General features: G+C 50.7%; 1 protein-coding gene across 1 annotated transcript in view; it reads left to right on the top strand.

Moving 5' to 3' along the window:
* The window catches only part of LOC126234589 (outer dynein arm-docking complex subunit 4-like), a 74,849-nt gene that overhangs the window by 24,511 nt on the left and 34,457 nt on the right, over nucleotides 1-15,881 (top strand). Inside the window, exon 2 of the mRNA XM_049943303.1 lies at nucleotides 9,427-9,652. Coding sequence (XP_049799260.1) covers nucleotides 9,427-9,652 — 226 coding nt within the window. The remainder of the gene's footprint in view (nucleotides 1-9,426; nucleotides 9,653-15,881) is intronic.

Below are 15,881 nucleotides of genomic sequence, written 5' to 3'. Positions count from 1 at the left end.
GTAATGAGGGGGAGTCGGTGGTTTGGACTCTTTCTTCTTGCCTGGCGGGGAGTGGAGGGTTGTGGGTCCTGGTGCGGTCCATGTTGTTGCAGTATCCTTGTTTGTGTGTGTGGTCGTACTAGGGATCGCCGCACTCCCGCTTAGTTGGCACCTTGCTCGGCAGATGCCTCGTCTGAAGGTCTCCACGGGTTGTGCAGCCCTGTCTTTACACGTGCGCGGGACTAGGGGCAGCGCCGCCGGCCCTGGCACGGAGATGTCCCTAAGCTCGGAGGTGGCAGAACTGCTCTGCCGTACGACACTGGTGTGCTGTGTGTCAGGACAATTTTTCGGCCACCGGATGATAGCCGATAGTGACAATGTACTTTTCCTTTCTTTGTGTCGCGAGTGACACAAAGGACAAAGAAACACGGCAGTTTTGCTTTTTTGGGCAACACCGCCTGACGCTGACGCTGGAATGACGAGCCTGTTCTTGGCTCGTGGTGGTGCAGTTTAGACAAAAATTGGTCAATCCTGCGGTTCCTGTAAGAGAGAGAAATATATATTACCACTCTTGTCGGTTGGTCCTGTCTGGTTTAACCTGAAAAAGAGAAAGACACACTCTGTTGAGGGATTAGTAAAACTTAATCCCTCAGCAGGTCAGGCCAACGCGTGGTTGGCCTGTGATGAGGTTGTTGGCCCAGTCCACGGATGAGCCGGTTGCGGGAGCGTCCCGTCTTCTCGTAGAACTTCCTGGCGATGGCACGGAACCTGTCTCGGAGAGGCAGGATCCCGGTGTCCTCGTGGAGTTGGCGCGTCGAAAAGCGCCTCGGAAGATGCATAGCAGTCTTCAGGGCGCGGTTCTGTATCCGTTGCAGAGTCACAATGTGAACATCTGCGGCTTTCCCCCAGACCACGGCCGCATACTCTAACAGTGGGCGAACCAATGTTAGGTAAAGCGTGATTCCGTGTTGCTGTGGCAATGACGACTGTGGGTTTAGCAGCGGATAGAGGGCGCGGAGGCGTCCAATTGCTCTCCCTTTCACATCACGGATGTGATGCTTCCATGTGAGCCTGCGGTCTAGGGTAATCCCTAGGTATTTCGCCGTATCACTCCATGGGATAGGTTCTCCCAGGATTTCGAGCGGCGTAAGCCCTGGCGGCAGAAGTCTTCGGGTGAAGACGACTGTCTGGCTCTTTGTGGCGTTGAATTTCAACCGCCACTTTGTTGCCCATGAGCCCAAGGCGTCGCACCCGCGTTGGAGGCGGTTTCTCAGCACTTGGGCGGTCATGCTGCGGGTGAACAGGGCTGTATCATCAGCGTACAGCGCCAGTTCGACTCCTGCCACATTCGGCGCGTCTGCAGTGTACAGGGAGTACAGCGAGGGGCCGAGAACCGACCCCTGCGGCACCCCTGCACGTATCTGCCGGTCTGTGGACGTACCGTCGTCAGCCCTCACGCGGAAGGTTCGTTCGGACAGGTACGACCGCAGCAGCGTCATGTGGGACGTCGGTATCCCTTGTTCAAAAAGTTTGAACTCGAGACCGTCGTGCCACACCGAGTCAAACGCTCGGGAGACGTCGAGGAACACTGCGCCAAAGAATTCCCTTGTTTCCAGTGCCCTCATCGCCGGTTCTACCACCCGCAAAAGCTGGTGGGAAGTGGCATGCTCTTCTCGGAACCCGAACTGCTCGTCCGGGATGATGCCCTCCTGGGTGACGTTTCGCATCAGTCTTCTCGCGTACAGCCTCTCGAAAACTTTCGAGAGGGACGGGAGCAGGCTGATGGGTCGGTAGCTCGATGCCTGGCGTGGGTCCTTGCCGGATTTCAGGATGGCCACGACCTCCGCGTGTTTCCACGCAGAGGGGTAGTCACCTGATCGGAGAGTCTCGTTGAAAATATCGGCAAGTTGCCGGTGTAGGCCCGGCGGAAGGTTCTTCAGCAGGAGGTTTGTGACGCCATCGCTGCCTCCAGCCTTCTTGGGGTTCAGCGAGCGAAGCTGCACAGCAACTTCCTCCTCCGTTATCGGCTCGATAACGTCGCCTTCCTCCCTTGCGGCGCGGAAGGTTGGTAGTTGCTCTTGGACCCGCCGTATGTGGTCGTCGTCGATGACGTCGGCCACCGGTGTGAAGTTTGCTGAAAAGGCGTCAGCCAGGACGCTGACTTTCGCGTCGGGGTCGCTGGCGAAGTCGTTCCCGACCTGTAAAGGCGGTATTCGCTGTCGCCGGCGTGGGAAGGACTTTACCACCCTCCATGCACTGCCATCCTCAGGATTGAGGGTAGACACAAGGTCTTCCCATTCCTGGTTCCGGTGATGCTCGACTGCTGCCTTAATTTCCCGTCTCATGCGGTTTAATCGGTGCTTCGTGTCTGGTTGGCGAATGAGCTGCCATTCACGAAACAGTCGGTTCTTCTCGGTGATCGCGTCCAGGATAGGGCGCGGTAGCTGTCGCGAGAAGTCTCGTGGTCCTTGGCGACGTCTCGGCGTGGCTTCCTCCGCTGCTCGGAGTATTCTTCGGGTGAAGAATGCTAGGGCGGCGTCTGCCCCTACCACGGCGGGGTTTGGCGCGTCCTCGAGCAGTTCGAGGGCTTTCGTCTGAAAGCGCTCGGCGTCGAGCCTGCGTTAGCTCGGACGGCTGTCTGGAAGAGAAGCTCCGGCCACGTCGAGGCCAAAAATGACCGGTACGTGGTCGGAGGAGAGAACTTTGCGCGTCTCGACGGTCGCGAAGTGCCCGATGCCCTTCAGAAGGGCAATATCGAGCACGTCGGGCTGTCCCCGTGCAGGGAAGATCGTGGGGTCAAACGGCCCCACGGTGATCGCGCCGTTGCGGTGAACAACGCGGGAGAGGCGGCGCCCGCTGCGGCTAACAGTTCGCGAGTTCCATTCGGTGTGTTTCGCATTGAAATCCCCGGCAATGAAAGCTCGCCCCTCCAGCGACAGCAGGACGTCGAAGTCGGCTTCGTGTAGAGGTCTGCTAGGCTGCCGATAGACCGACACGAAAAGAATCTTTCCGGTGGTGGTGTTGACGGCCACTCCTGTGGCTTCCAGCGCGTTGAGCGCCGGCAGTTGAACTCGGTGGTGGCGCAGTGACTTCTTCACGTAGATGGCAGTGCCGCCCCCGTGGGTGGCTCTGTCATCTCGGTAGCAGCGAAAATTTGCTGCTCGCACGTCGACCCCTGGTTTGAGGAAGGTCTCCTGCACAAGGCAGATGTCGACCGCCTCGTCCCGTAGGAATTGGCGAAACTCGCCCTGCTGGGGGTGGAGACCCCGAGCGTTGAACGTGCATATGGTTAACCCATAAATATGGTCGTTATCCATATTAGGGCTGGCTTCTCCCGGCGGTGGCCTGGAGGGCCGCCGTCACTGCTCCCACGAGGACTGGTAGCTGCGTCATCAGCTGGTTGAGCGACCGCAGGACCGCGGCCAGCTCAGTGGTGTCTTCCTTCGCCGTTTCGGGAAGGTTTGACTCCTTCGCAACGTTTCCCGCAGTCGGCAGCGGAGCGGCGTGCTGGGAACGCCCTGCGCGGGCGGCAACCCCTCCTACAGCCGCGGGCGCCGGCAAGTCGGCCTCCCCGACTGCAGGCGGCGCCGCGGGCGAGGGCAGCTGCGACGGCTGCGGTGCCGGTGCGGCCTCCCCTGCAAGCGGCCGTGGCCTCTCGGAGGGGGCGGCCAGCTTCCCCTTAGCAACGTCCGCGAAGCTGCGGCTCGGGTTTACGCGGCTGGCGCGTTTCCCGCTCTTGAATGCGGCGCATCCCCGGTAACAGGTGACATGGTCCCCGTTACAGTTGCAGCACGTCGGTCTGTCCTCCTTCTTCTTCGGGCAGTCACGCGACGGGTGCTCCTCGGTGCACTTGCAGCAACGCACAGGCATCCTGCAGAACTTTGCCACGTGGTCCATGCGTTGGCAGTTGAAGCACTGGGCTCGCCTGCCTTTCGCGCGGAGTGGCTCGACTTTCACGTCGAAGTCGGCAATGTTTTCAACATGAAAAATTTTCCGGTTGTCCACATTGTCGACTAAAACCACAAGGAACAAGGACATGTCCCTGTGGGTCCTGGGCGACCTCATCAGGCCGACGTGGCGGGTCTGGAAGCCGAGTTCCTCCAGCTGCCGCTGTAGGAATGCCGGTTCCACCTTCAGCGGCAGGTGACGAACGACGACCTTCAGCTGCTCCGTACTCTGCGTGAAGCAGAACAACTTCTCGGTCTCACAGAGTTGCATGAGTTTCGCATGGTCCTCTATGCACTCTGCTCTGACCTTGTAAAATATCGGTCCCCGCGAACATCTTCAGCGGTTTTGCCATGGAGTACAGCTTCTCTCTGAGCTCGCTGCACTCCTTACTCCAATGGATGGTAATCAGCGGAGGGCGGTGGGGCGGTTTCGTCGCCGTAGTCGGTGTTGTCCCGTGCCCGTCTGTCTCGGCTACTTCCGGTAGATCTGCAAACCGGTTTTCAGCCTCGACCTGTTCTGGCGTCACCAGTCCAAACGACCTGGGTCTCGCTGTGTGGCGCCGGGAGGGCGCGATGAAGCCTTCTTCATCCGGCTTCCTCGGCGATGCGGTCGTCGTCCTGCGCCGTACCCTCTTCTTCTTCCGCCTGGCGCGACCGGAACTTGCCTGGGGGGAGGGAGTGTCCTCTACGGCCGCGGCTGGGCGCTTCCGTGAGGTTTTCTCGACCTCGGCAGGCTCGTCAGGTGTTGCCAGCCTGGACGTTGTGAGGGCGTGGCGGCTTCAGTAGCCACCACGGCTGGTGCGACTGCTGGCGCGGCAGCTGTCGTGGCAACTGCGACAGGCAACTGCTTGTCGCGACCCACAGGTACCAGGGACCGGAGTCTCGTTAGAACCTCCACTCTGTCCGCATCGGTTCCCATGGCCAGACGTTGCATGACGATGCAACTCTCATCGGGAGTCAGCATGGCGATGGCGGCGGCAAATTCCTCCTTTGCCAGGGGGATCGGCGGCTCGATCCGTCGTCTCGGCAGAGAGAGTGTGCGGGCGCGGCGCCGTCCGTTCGCGGAAGTTTCCACGTTCGTCCGACGACCGCGAGCAACACTCTCACTCGTCGTCCTCGTCGGTGATGGGGGGCCAGACGCTGCCGTCGTCCGGGAAACTTCCCTTAGACCGCCATCTGCCTCACCCTGCGTCCCGCTGGAGCGATCGACTCGTTCGAGCTCCTCCTCCATGTCGTAACCCCGAACACGACAATTTTGCCTCTTTTGAAAGACACGATTGCTTTCTCAGAGAATGGGCTCACGCCACGTGAATTTTGCTGCACGAGTTCCTAAAGGCCCTTGCAGGCTGATGTCGACTCTGAAAGAGAAAACGCTGGTTAGCGAGAACACGCAAGGCGAGCAGCCAATTGCGTGAACCCGCGCAACCGATCGCTACAAAATCACGAGCGAGAGGTTTGCCTCGGCAGCTTCAGCACAGAGCGTCCGCACACTTCGGCAGCCACAGCGCAAGTCGCCGCGTGCGTGGGCAACACCGCCTGTTGTGGGCGGCCGTCTTAAATCCCCTCCCCTCGCGAGGCGTTCTCTCCGCGGTCCGCGCGCGGGCGTCAGCGGTCGGTGAGATGCTGGCGTCGGTGTCTGTGGTGGCGTCGGTGTAATTGCCTCGTCCGCCCTAGTCGCCCGTTCGTTTCCTTTACTGAACGTCTTTTTAATTAGAGTCAATGCTGGTTCACATGCCCGGCTGAGGTTGTAGCCGCAATCTCGGTTGATGAGTCCGTCCCTGGTACAAATTTCGATAGCCTCTCTAACGAAGCTGTCCCAGTATTTAGATGTCTGTGCCAGGGACCCTGGTATGTTGGTAGTTCATTTCGTGATTTTCGGACAAACAGTGCTCTGCGACCGCCGACGTGTTGGGGTACCCAAGTCGAGTGTGCCTCTGACCTTCTCGGCAACGATCTTCGATGGTTCACACTGTCTTTCCAATATAAGTCTTCCCACATTGACACGGAATGTGGTATGTGCCGGCCTTCCGCAAATCGAGATCGTCTTTCACACTTCCCAGTAATGCTCGCATTTTATTTGCTGGGCAAAAGACAGTTCCTATTCGGCGTTTCCACAATATTCGTCCTATTTTACCTGATAATGCGCCAGTATACGGTATATAGGCAGTGGCTATCTCTTTCTCCCTGACTTCTTCCGTCTCCACACGCTGTACTGTAGAGGTGCGGCGGACAGCGCGTCTCATGTGCCATTCCGAGTACCCGTTTTTCCGGAATACAGTTTTGAGGTGTTCCAGCTATTGGGGCAGACTCTCTGCGTCAGAGATGGTGCGCGCCCTGTGCACCAGTGTTTTTAGCACCACATAGCTCTGCGCAGGGTGGTGGTAGCTATCCGCTTGCAAATACAGGTCGGTGTGCATTTTTTTCCTGTACACTCCGTGGCCCATGGTGCCATCGGCTCTTCTTTTGACCATGACGTCCATGAATGGTAATCTTCCTTCTGCTTCGGTCTCCATAGCGAATTTGATGTTCGGATGTATGGAGTTCAGGTGTGTAAGGAAGTCTTGGAGCTTCTCCCTTCCGTGGAGCCAGATCACGAACGTGCCATCCACATAACGTAGAAAACAAGTAGGTTTCCGCTTGGATGACGCCAAAGGTTCCTCCTCGAAGTGCTCCATACAGAAATTGAAATTCACGACCACCGGCGAGAGTGGGTTACCGATGGCGACTCCTTCCGTAGTATTCTCCATTAACGACAAACGGGCGACTAGGGCGAACGAGGCAATTACACCAACGCCACCACAGCCGCCGACGCCAGCGTCTCAGCAACCGCTGACACGCGGGCGCGGACCGCGGAGAGAACGCCTCGCGAGGGGAGAGGATTTAAGACGGACGCCCGCCCTCAGGAGCTCCAGATTCCCATTCGGCTCCCTCAGGTAATGGTCCTTGGTACACCAGTCCCCTGGACTCGTACTGCTAAGTACCTGGGTGTTACCCTGGACCAGCGCCTCACCTGGCGCCCCCACATCGATGACGTGCGTCGTAAAGCAATGGGGCGGCTACGCCTGCTTTACCCTCTCATCAACCCAACCTCCTCACTACCCTCCCACCTTGCTGTTAGATTGTACACCTCCCTTGTCCGCCCCATCCTGGAATACGCGGTGGTGGTGTGGGGCAATGCTGCCCCCACCCACCTCCGCCGACTCCAAACCGTCCAGAACCGGGCTCTCCGGCGTGCCCTGCACCTCCCTTTTGACTTCCCAACCCAAGAGCTCCACATCCTGGCCGAGGTGCCGCTCCTTCGCACCCGTATCCTCTCCGCAGCCAATTCCTTTTATCAACAAACCCGTCACTCTCCTAATCCCTTAATCCTTTCCTTGGGCACCCGTGTCCATCGACTAGCCACCACTCGCTGGCCGGACCTTCTGTTTCGCCCCCCATGATCTGCACTCTTCAGTCACCACAATTCAGGTAGACTACCATCTCCCATATCATTGATTCATCTCCCCTAGTCATGTCACCCACCCCTATAGAATGCCACCCTCATCAGCCCCACACCCTCCCCACTACCGGCCTAATCATGACAGGCTCTCCTTTTTCACCTCTTATCTGTCACTCTCACACTGCTTTCTCTTTCTTCCCACCCCACCTCCCCACCTCACGACTGTCTGCCACCGCCATCAAAAGATGCTGCCAAAAAGAAGAGGCCAGGAAAATGGCCTTTCGCTTTCTATCAACTCACGCTGTTCCTCCTCCTATCCTTTATTCTTTCACCAATTGTACTTAATCATGATTCTCGGCCAGCCAATGGGCCATTCGTCTTCCAACCACTTCTACTATCCCTTCTACTGTCCTATATTCTTAAATATATATATATATACTGGCCAGTCAATGGGGCCATTCGTTTTCCAGATTCTTCCACTATCGCTCTAACTATCCTTTCACCTATCCAAAAAAAAAAAAAAAATGCACAAAAATGCAAAAATTCCAACCGCCACGTCATCCAACATCAAGCTTCAAGTAAGAAGGAGAAGCGTCTTCGCTACGCTAGTACTTCGCAAACTGCAGAGGGTACATCCCTCAGTCTTGTGCCTCGGACCTCGGACCTCAGGAGCTCAGTTCGTCAGCGCACGTAACGATGGCGACATGTCTGATCGCCGAAATATTGTCCCCGTAAGACACTATGAACCGGCAGTACACCGGTGAACTGTTCGAGTAAGAAGTACCCCGAGAGAAACTGAAGAATTACATACTTTGCTTTCATCCAATGTAACGAATATTATTTCATTATTAAATGTCATTTTACAGCAGTCAGTACGTTCATATAAATCTTTTCGTAAGTATGGTAGAAATTTTAGAACTCTGACTCATTATTTTTTTATGGAAGTGCGATGCTGAAAGATATTGGAGGGATTTTTAATGCCTGATGTTGTTCATTTATTTTATTTCATTTATTTATTTTTAATAGATAGCTACTGATGTGGGTACTTTTGTAAAAGAAATTTCAAAGTTCAGTTGAAATAAAGTTGATTTACATGGTTGTTCTATACTACCAGTTCTCATTGTCACTAACAAGGGAACCTCCCCATCGCACCCCCCTCAGATTCAGTTATAAGTTGGCACAGTGGATAGGCCTTGAAAAACTGAACACAGATCTATCGATAAAACAGGAAGAAGTTGTGTGGAACTATGAAAAAAATAAGCAAAATATACAAACTGAGAAGTCCATGTGCAAGATAGGCAACATCAAGGAAAGTACGACATCAGGAACGCCGTGGTCCCGTGGTTAGCGTGAGCAGCTGTGGAGCGAGAGGTCCTGGGTTCAAGTCTTCCCTTGGCCGAAGAGTTTAATTTTTTATTTTCAGACAATTATTATCTGTCACCAGTGTCGTATAGAATATATCAGACGTGTTTCCCTGTGGAGTAATCGGTTGACCTATGACCTTGCGATCAAATGTTTTCGGTTTCCATTGGAGAGGCACGTCCTTTCGTCTACTAATCGCACCGTTTTGCGGTGCGGTCGCAAAACACAGACACTAAACTTATTACAGTGAACAGAGACGTCAAGGAAGATTTGAACCAAGGACCTTTTGTTCCGCAGCTGCTCACGCTCCCACAGGACCACAGAGCTCCTGAGCTCAAGCACTCCTTGATGTTGCCTATCTTACATATGGATACTCAGTTTGTATATTTTGCTTATTTTTTTCATAGTTCCACACAACTTCTTCCTGTTTTCTCGATTGATCTGTGTTCAGTTTTTCAGGGCCTATCCACTGTGCCAACTTATAACTAAATCTGAGGGGGGTGCGATGGGGAGGTTCCCTTGTAAGAGGTATACAGACGGAAATGTGAGTGTGCTCATTTTGTACCCAGGTCTCATTGCTCCTCGTGGAACTAATGGCAATATGTCAGTATACTCGCTACTCTATCCTGTAACAATTTAGCGACGCGCCCTGCCTAGCGCCGGCCGCGTGTCTGTAGCTGCGGTGTGCTTTGCGGGCAGGTCGCGGCGCGTGGTGCAAGAGGAGGAGTACACGGACAAGGACCGCGCCGCGGCCGCCAACATGGGCTCTCGCGACATCAAGCAGTCGCTGCGGCTGAAGCGCAAGCAGGAGCGCAGCCGCGCGCTGCAGATACCCGAGGAGGCGCGGCCCGGCGCGCTGCTCGCGCTTGGCAGCAGAGAGATGCGGCGCGGCAACCTGCGCACCGCCATCGGATTCGTCCACAAGGTCCGACGCGGCGCACGCCTGCGCGTGCTTTTATACACACGCTTATTCCTTAAGCCGTCGACACACGGACCGTGCATCCGAACGTTGAGCGTTGAGCATGCCGAGTTTCTGACGTCATAGCGTGGAATAGCACGTTCGGGAGTCTTTCCGAACGTGCAGGGCAATATCTAGCATGTCAGATATTGTGAGCGTGCGTCTGAGCGTTGACCAATGAGATAGCACTACGCCACCTACGTCACATGCACGCCACCTCCCTTCAACACAGAATTGTAAGGCGCCATATTGGCATTCATTTGAAGCCTATATTTATATATGCCGTTTCTGAGCACCAGTAACTTGAGAGTCACTCAAAAACCGGTTGTTAACTGTGTGATTCGTTGAAAAAAAAATAATGAGAAACATCATATTCGTGACAAAAGAATTACTGTGACTTACGTATTATGAGAGTGCGCCATTTGAAGACAGTGACACTCTGAGGATCTACCAAAAACACATTGTTCTTGGTACAATTTGTTATAACTAAATTTCAGTTAGTAACATAGCTAGGATTAAAGCTTCTAGGATTTCGAAACACGTTAGGATTGGCAACAGCAAATCTGTCATCTGTTTGGTGCAGTGAGTAGTGTAATTGACTTATAACGTGTTGCGGCATGTGGTGGTGGTTCGCGTCCCGCCACATCGAAATATTTTTTCCTGACATTCCCGTATTTAATAGGTTCTGCTGCTTTATTATTAGTTTAATGTAAGTACATACTACAATATTTTATGTTATGTACATATAAATTCACCTTTTTTGAGTAGTGAGTTTATTCGATTGGGTTAATCTATAGTACAGCTTGCGCTACCTGTCGAAAGATATTTTGTTCCTTTTTCTTTCAAGTTTCGCTATTCACATATTGTAAAGATACTGCTACTGGGTAGGAAGAGTGATCGAGTAAGAATGATTTTAGGATTTCACTAAAATGTGGGAATGATAAAATAATTTTTATCTTATGTGGAGAACTATCGCAAATTTGTGTCGCACTGTTTGTAGTGGAACTTTTATAAGCCTGCAAACTTATTGATTGGAAATCGTACTTTCCTTTTTGTCTTAAAACATGTACATGGACATTGAAGTTTTTGTTTGTGTATAATACATATAGAACAACGTGACTAGCATATGGATAGTGAAGGAAATGTGCGTTTTAATAGAGCTAACGTAGGAATTTTACGCGCGCCCGTTTAGTAAACAGTGTGATTTTCGAACTAAAAACATCCCGCAACTGCCGCTGGAGTGCGTTGGGATCGCGGATACCACGTTGGGTCCCACGTACTGTGTGCACAAGTCGCATCGTTTGTGAGCGTTCAGTAGTACGTTGAACTCGGCACGCTCAACGTTGACGTTCACAATACACGGTCCGTGTGCCGAAGGCTTTAGTACCCACTCGAACTCAGAAGATGATTGTCCGAAATCTACCAGACATATAGATACATGACATATATAAATCGACAGAGCATCTTTCCGAGTTTCGATTCGTAATACGAGACGTGACGTAGTTACAGAAGTCGCCACTAGGGGACGGGTTTGTCAGAACTTGTAGCCAAATGATATGTTCCGTACTTTCGCATCCAGTTAGTTCACACCTGACGATGGGCGACGCACTGAAGTGATTTCCCAAGTGAGCTGTACTAGCGTCTTCTCCGGTAATTCGTGTCAGTGACTTGAATAAATTTCGAGCAAATATTGATGTTTGCTGCATCATAACTGCTGTCCATACTGAGCACCCGTAATGTGAGTCAAGAACTTGGTCAGATGCTCTATCAGTAATATGTTTTTATTTTCTGATACGTAATGTGGTTTTCACGAATTCGTCTTGTAAAATCCCGCCGGTACTTTTGAGTAACCCTCTACTGCTGCCATTAAGATTCCAATGTCAGAAAGGACAGGTAATAACGGAATTGTACGTATTGTGCGTGCACAGTATAGCAGGAACAATACGTAAGTGATTCGGTTGAATACAAGGTACAAAATTTAGTGTGCAGGACTGCCACCTCTGGCAGCAGCAGTAGCTCTAACCCAGCTGGGCATCAACTCAAAATGAGCTCAGATATCATACATGGTTAGGTCATTGCAAGCCGCTTAGACTGTACGCCACACCTCATCAATCCTAGTCGGAGGCGAGTGGTGGATTTCCAGTCACTAGCCAATCCTTGGTCAGACGTTCTCAGTTGGTGAAAGATCTGGGGAACGTCTGGCCAGGGCAAAAGCCGAACATCATCTCTATGGCGATAGGTCAAGTCAGCACAGGCAACATACTATCTCCTGTAATCCCGTTGAGGGAATACGTCACGGAGATCTCGAAAATAGCGCACTGACGCAGACCTTAACACGTCAGAAAACAAGCCCTTGCTGTACAAATTACCAGCTATGCTAATAAAAGGCGATGGTTTTATGTAGTCAGTGGTACTCCATTCCTTCAGGCCATATGCTGTGCGCGTGTAACGATTACGGATACAGTCTGCCAACATTCACTCTCCTCAGAGCCTCCACACGCGGATTCTTCTATCACGACACTGTACGCCGAAGTGGGACTCATCGGAAAACATGGCGTGGTGCGACTACTGCGTCCAGCATTGGGTTCTTGCGCACCACTTGTCGGCAGGCTTCAGTCTGGTGCCCGTCGAGTGAAGCCACAACGGTGGCCTCGCTGAGGACGAGTTGTAGCGCTTCAGACATTATTGCGTACTCCGTTTGGACATTTGTTTTTCTACAAAAAAATTCCACATCTTCACTTGTGATGTACCGCGTGACTGTACCATCTTGCAACACCGAGCGGACAATGTGCCTGTTCTCTAGGATGTTAGTTGTATTGGGCCATTTAGACGCTGTATGGCGTGAACTGGGATCGTTGTGAACTCATCAATATTCCATACCCACATACCAGACCTGTGCTCCCGACCAACTCGAGCAGCAATATTGTGAAAAGAGAAATTGCTCTCTTCATACACAACGATCCTGCTGCTGTCGACCTCCAACGCGTGCTGCAAAATGTTTGTCATTCTTACAAGCTCTTCTATCAAACAAACCACTTTCAAACAAGATTTCGGAAAGAAATATTCACTGTGTAATATTTTCTTCTGCATACAGAACGTAGATACTGTCCCTCCTGCATACTTTGTGGGGTTGCCCTGATGTGCTAAATAGCTGCGTATCCAATCACATAGTACAGTTCGTGCGATGAAGAAACACAGACACCGTGTGTCATTCTCTACGTTCATTTATCCTAACTTAGAATGTGTCTTCCTTTCTTCATTCCACTAAAAATTGTCACGGTGTCTTCAGACATCATATCTTCAGTTACGATACTTCAAGTCAAATAACATATGTTGCAATATTAATGGCTTGCACTGTAGATGTAGGCACTTTTATGTCCAGCCGAGTACTTTCGAAAGTCATACTGACTATTCTTTGATATCATGTGTTCTTTCACGTGTCAGTGCAACAATTAATGTTGTTTGGAATAACAATAATGATAATAATAATTATCATAATAATAATAATAATAAAAGTTATAATAGTAACTGTAGATAATGGTAAAGGAAAGATGACACGGATCGAAGAAAAAATATCAATATGGAATTACTGAGTATTAAGAAAGAGGAATGCAGATACACTGATTCATCAGGGGGCTTGGGCACGGGAGAATGTCCGATGGTAAAACGTGGTAATTATTTGTAACAGGGTGAAGTGTGACTTTAAAATCGAGAGAAAACATTGTTGTTTTTTAATCGACAAGTCATTAGTTTCTTTTGAAGCTGTAACTGTAAGCCCCATGGTGTTACGAGGAAGATACATCAAGAGTCGGACAACTTGATTTCGAAAAGACAGCTGTTTGAGTGAAGGAGATGAAAAGGCTTTCTGCTCTAATGGGCGCAGGTGATCTTGCCGTGCTGTTCAGCTAAGAGCCTTTGGATGAAGGAGAGATAGGAACTATATACCTTGATCGGACGGTAAAACAGTAAATGTACAGACATCTCTACTCAGCGTGGGCCTCTGCGGCCAGAGTCAAATAAAAGTTTTCCGGGTATGGCACCGCGTCATATTACAAATAACTGTCACTGGTGAAACCAACGCTCCGCCCATGGTTACATTTTGTCATGTCTGCTGTACTGAGAATGACATTCCGTCACAATTTTTTTTAAAAAAAGTTTATATTGTTAGTCCCTTGTGGGAAAAGAAGTGGGAAACTTAATTGTAATTGATCCCTGTGGTGGAGCTGGTGGGGATCTGCTGTTGTCTACTGCCTCACACAGTTTCCGGCATGATTTTCAGTTACAGACGAATGGTGTGTTAACTCCTGTTCTCTTCATGCAGAACACAGACAGCGCGGCGGCGGCTACTCACTGGTAACACTTGCGTCCAGTCGTATTGAAATGGTGTCAATAATTTGACCAAGGCCGCACAGACGTGAGTTGTACACTAAAATATTTTCATCTTGCCGGAAAGCTGAAAGAACATTGGAGGAAACAGATTTTCCAACTATAAAAACATTCGCACAGCAGTTATGAATGGTTCAATGACCAAGAAGAGGATTTATAACGTAGAGTAATTGAGCAGTTCGTAGAACGTTCCGACCACTGTATGTGGAAACTTACTGACTGCGTTGAAAAATAGTGTCATGTGTGTGTATCCCTTTTTAAGTGTAGTGCAGCATTCAATAAAAGTTATTTGGTCTACATTATAATGTGTAACTTAATTTTGAAGTTCGTCGTACCATTACGCTTCTTACGCCGTGTAACTGGCTGTGAGTAGTTCACCAACAAGAGGGGCAGCTTCATTACCGGTGTGGTTATGGGTACAGCCATACACGGTAGTTCTTTACTACTAGTCTATGACGTCTGCTGGTCGATGCACCTTACTGCGCAGATTCCATATAACTTCACTCCATGACACAAGTCAGTAGTTGAGGTTGACATTACCGCCTATTACCAGTTCAGCACAACTACAGCATCTAGTGAGCTTATCAAGAGATGAAGGTAGAAACAACGGTGTGGTTGGTATCAAGTTAACTGGACTGGTAAACAACATTATGTACTTCAGTACGGATAATGTGATGCAGGATTCGTGTTGAGACGCTAGGCGAATGCAGAAAGTGAGATGGAGTGGATGGCATTCAAGGATTTGGAGAGGTTTGTGGGATTTTGAGGATGTAGATATCCAGGTGACATTTTCAGACGAAATTTGGAACTGATATGGCTTTTGTTGATGTACAAGACGGTGAGAAGGTAACGTTCCAGTGTTCCCAATTTATACAGTGTCATTCGTAATAACCTCTGGCGTTGCAGAAGACAACTGCGCGAAAAGTACAAGATATACAGGAAGAGTACAAAGTTTCTATTGGTAATACGCGCCGCGGCACAGTTACTGGGCACTCCAGTAGGGGGCAGGGATATCAGAACATGGCGTGTAATGAGTCGATACGTGCGTTTGGTGTCCCTGACTTCCATAAATGTGAGTCAAATATAGCGGTTCAGCGACATTTTAGTGCCAAACATCGGGTGAAAGCTCCAGCACACGAAACGATCCACGATTGGTGCAACAAATTCCGTCAGACTGGCTGCCCTTTTTGTGCAAGGCAAACAGGGGAGGCAGGGCAGCCAGTAGAGAAGGTGGAGCGTGTGTTGGAATTAGTTTTCAGGAGTCCAAAGCAATGGACGACACTTGCGAGCTAGAGAACTGCAGATACTGCAGTCAAATGTCTGGATGATTCTACGCAAAAGTCTATTTGTAAAAGTATGCCTGCTGCCATTGCTAAATGCGTTGACTATTTGGGACAATGAACTTCGTTTTAATTTTTGCCGGATTTGTGTTGGCTGATGAAGGAAGACGACGTGTCGCAGAAGCTGGTTTTCAGTAACGAAGCCACGTTTCAATTGTCTGAAAAGTGAATTGTCGTAATGTGTGTGTTTCACGAATGTGGATATGCTGTGGTAAAGGCACGTGCCAGAATTATAACAAGACAGTGGAGGATTCATTCTGAAACAAGATGGTGGCCCACCATAGCTTTCTTCGGACCTTCATGATTATCTCATAACTGAACTTCCTCAGTATAGTATGGTCCTAAGTGACCCCATGGTTACGTGAATTAACTCCCTGTGATTTCTGTGATGGGGCTACATCGAAGATAGTGTATTCCTGCTTCTACTCACACGTCATCTGGAAAATTTGCAAGGAATGATAATTAATACA

The sequence above is a fragment of the Schistocerca nitens genome, chromosome 2, assembly GCF_023898315.1.
Source record: "Schistocerca nitens isolate TAMUIC-IGC-003100 chromosome 2, iqSchNite1.1, whole genome shotgun sequence".
Classification (NCBI taxonomy): domain Eukaryota; kingdom Metazoa; phylum Arthropoda; class Insecta; order Orthoptera; family Acrididae; genus Schistocerca; species Schistocerca nitens.
This window is presented reverse-complemented; position numbering and strand designations above follow the sequence as displayed.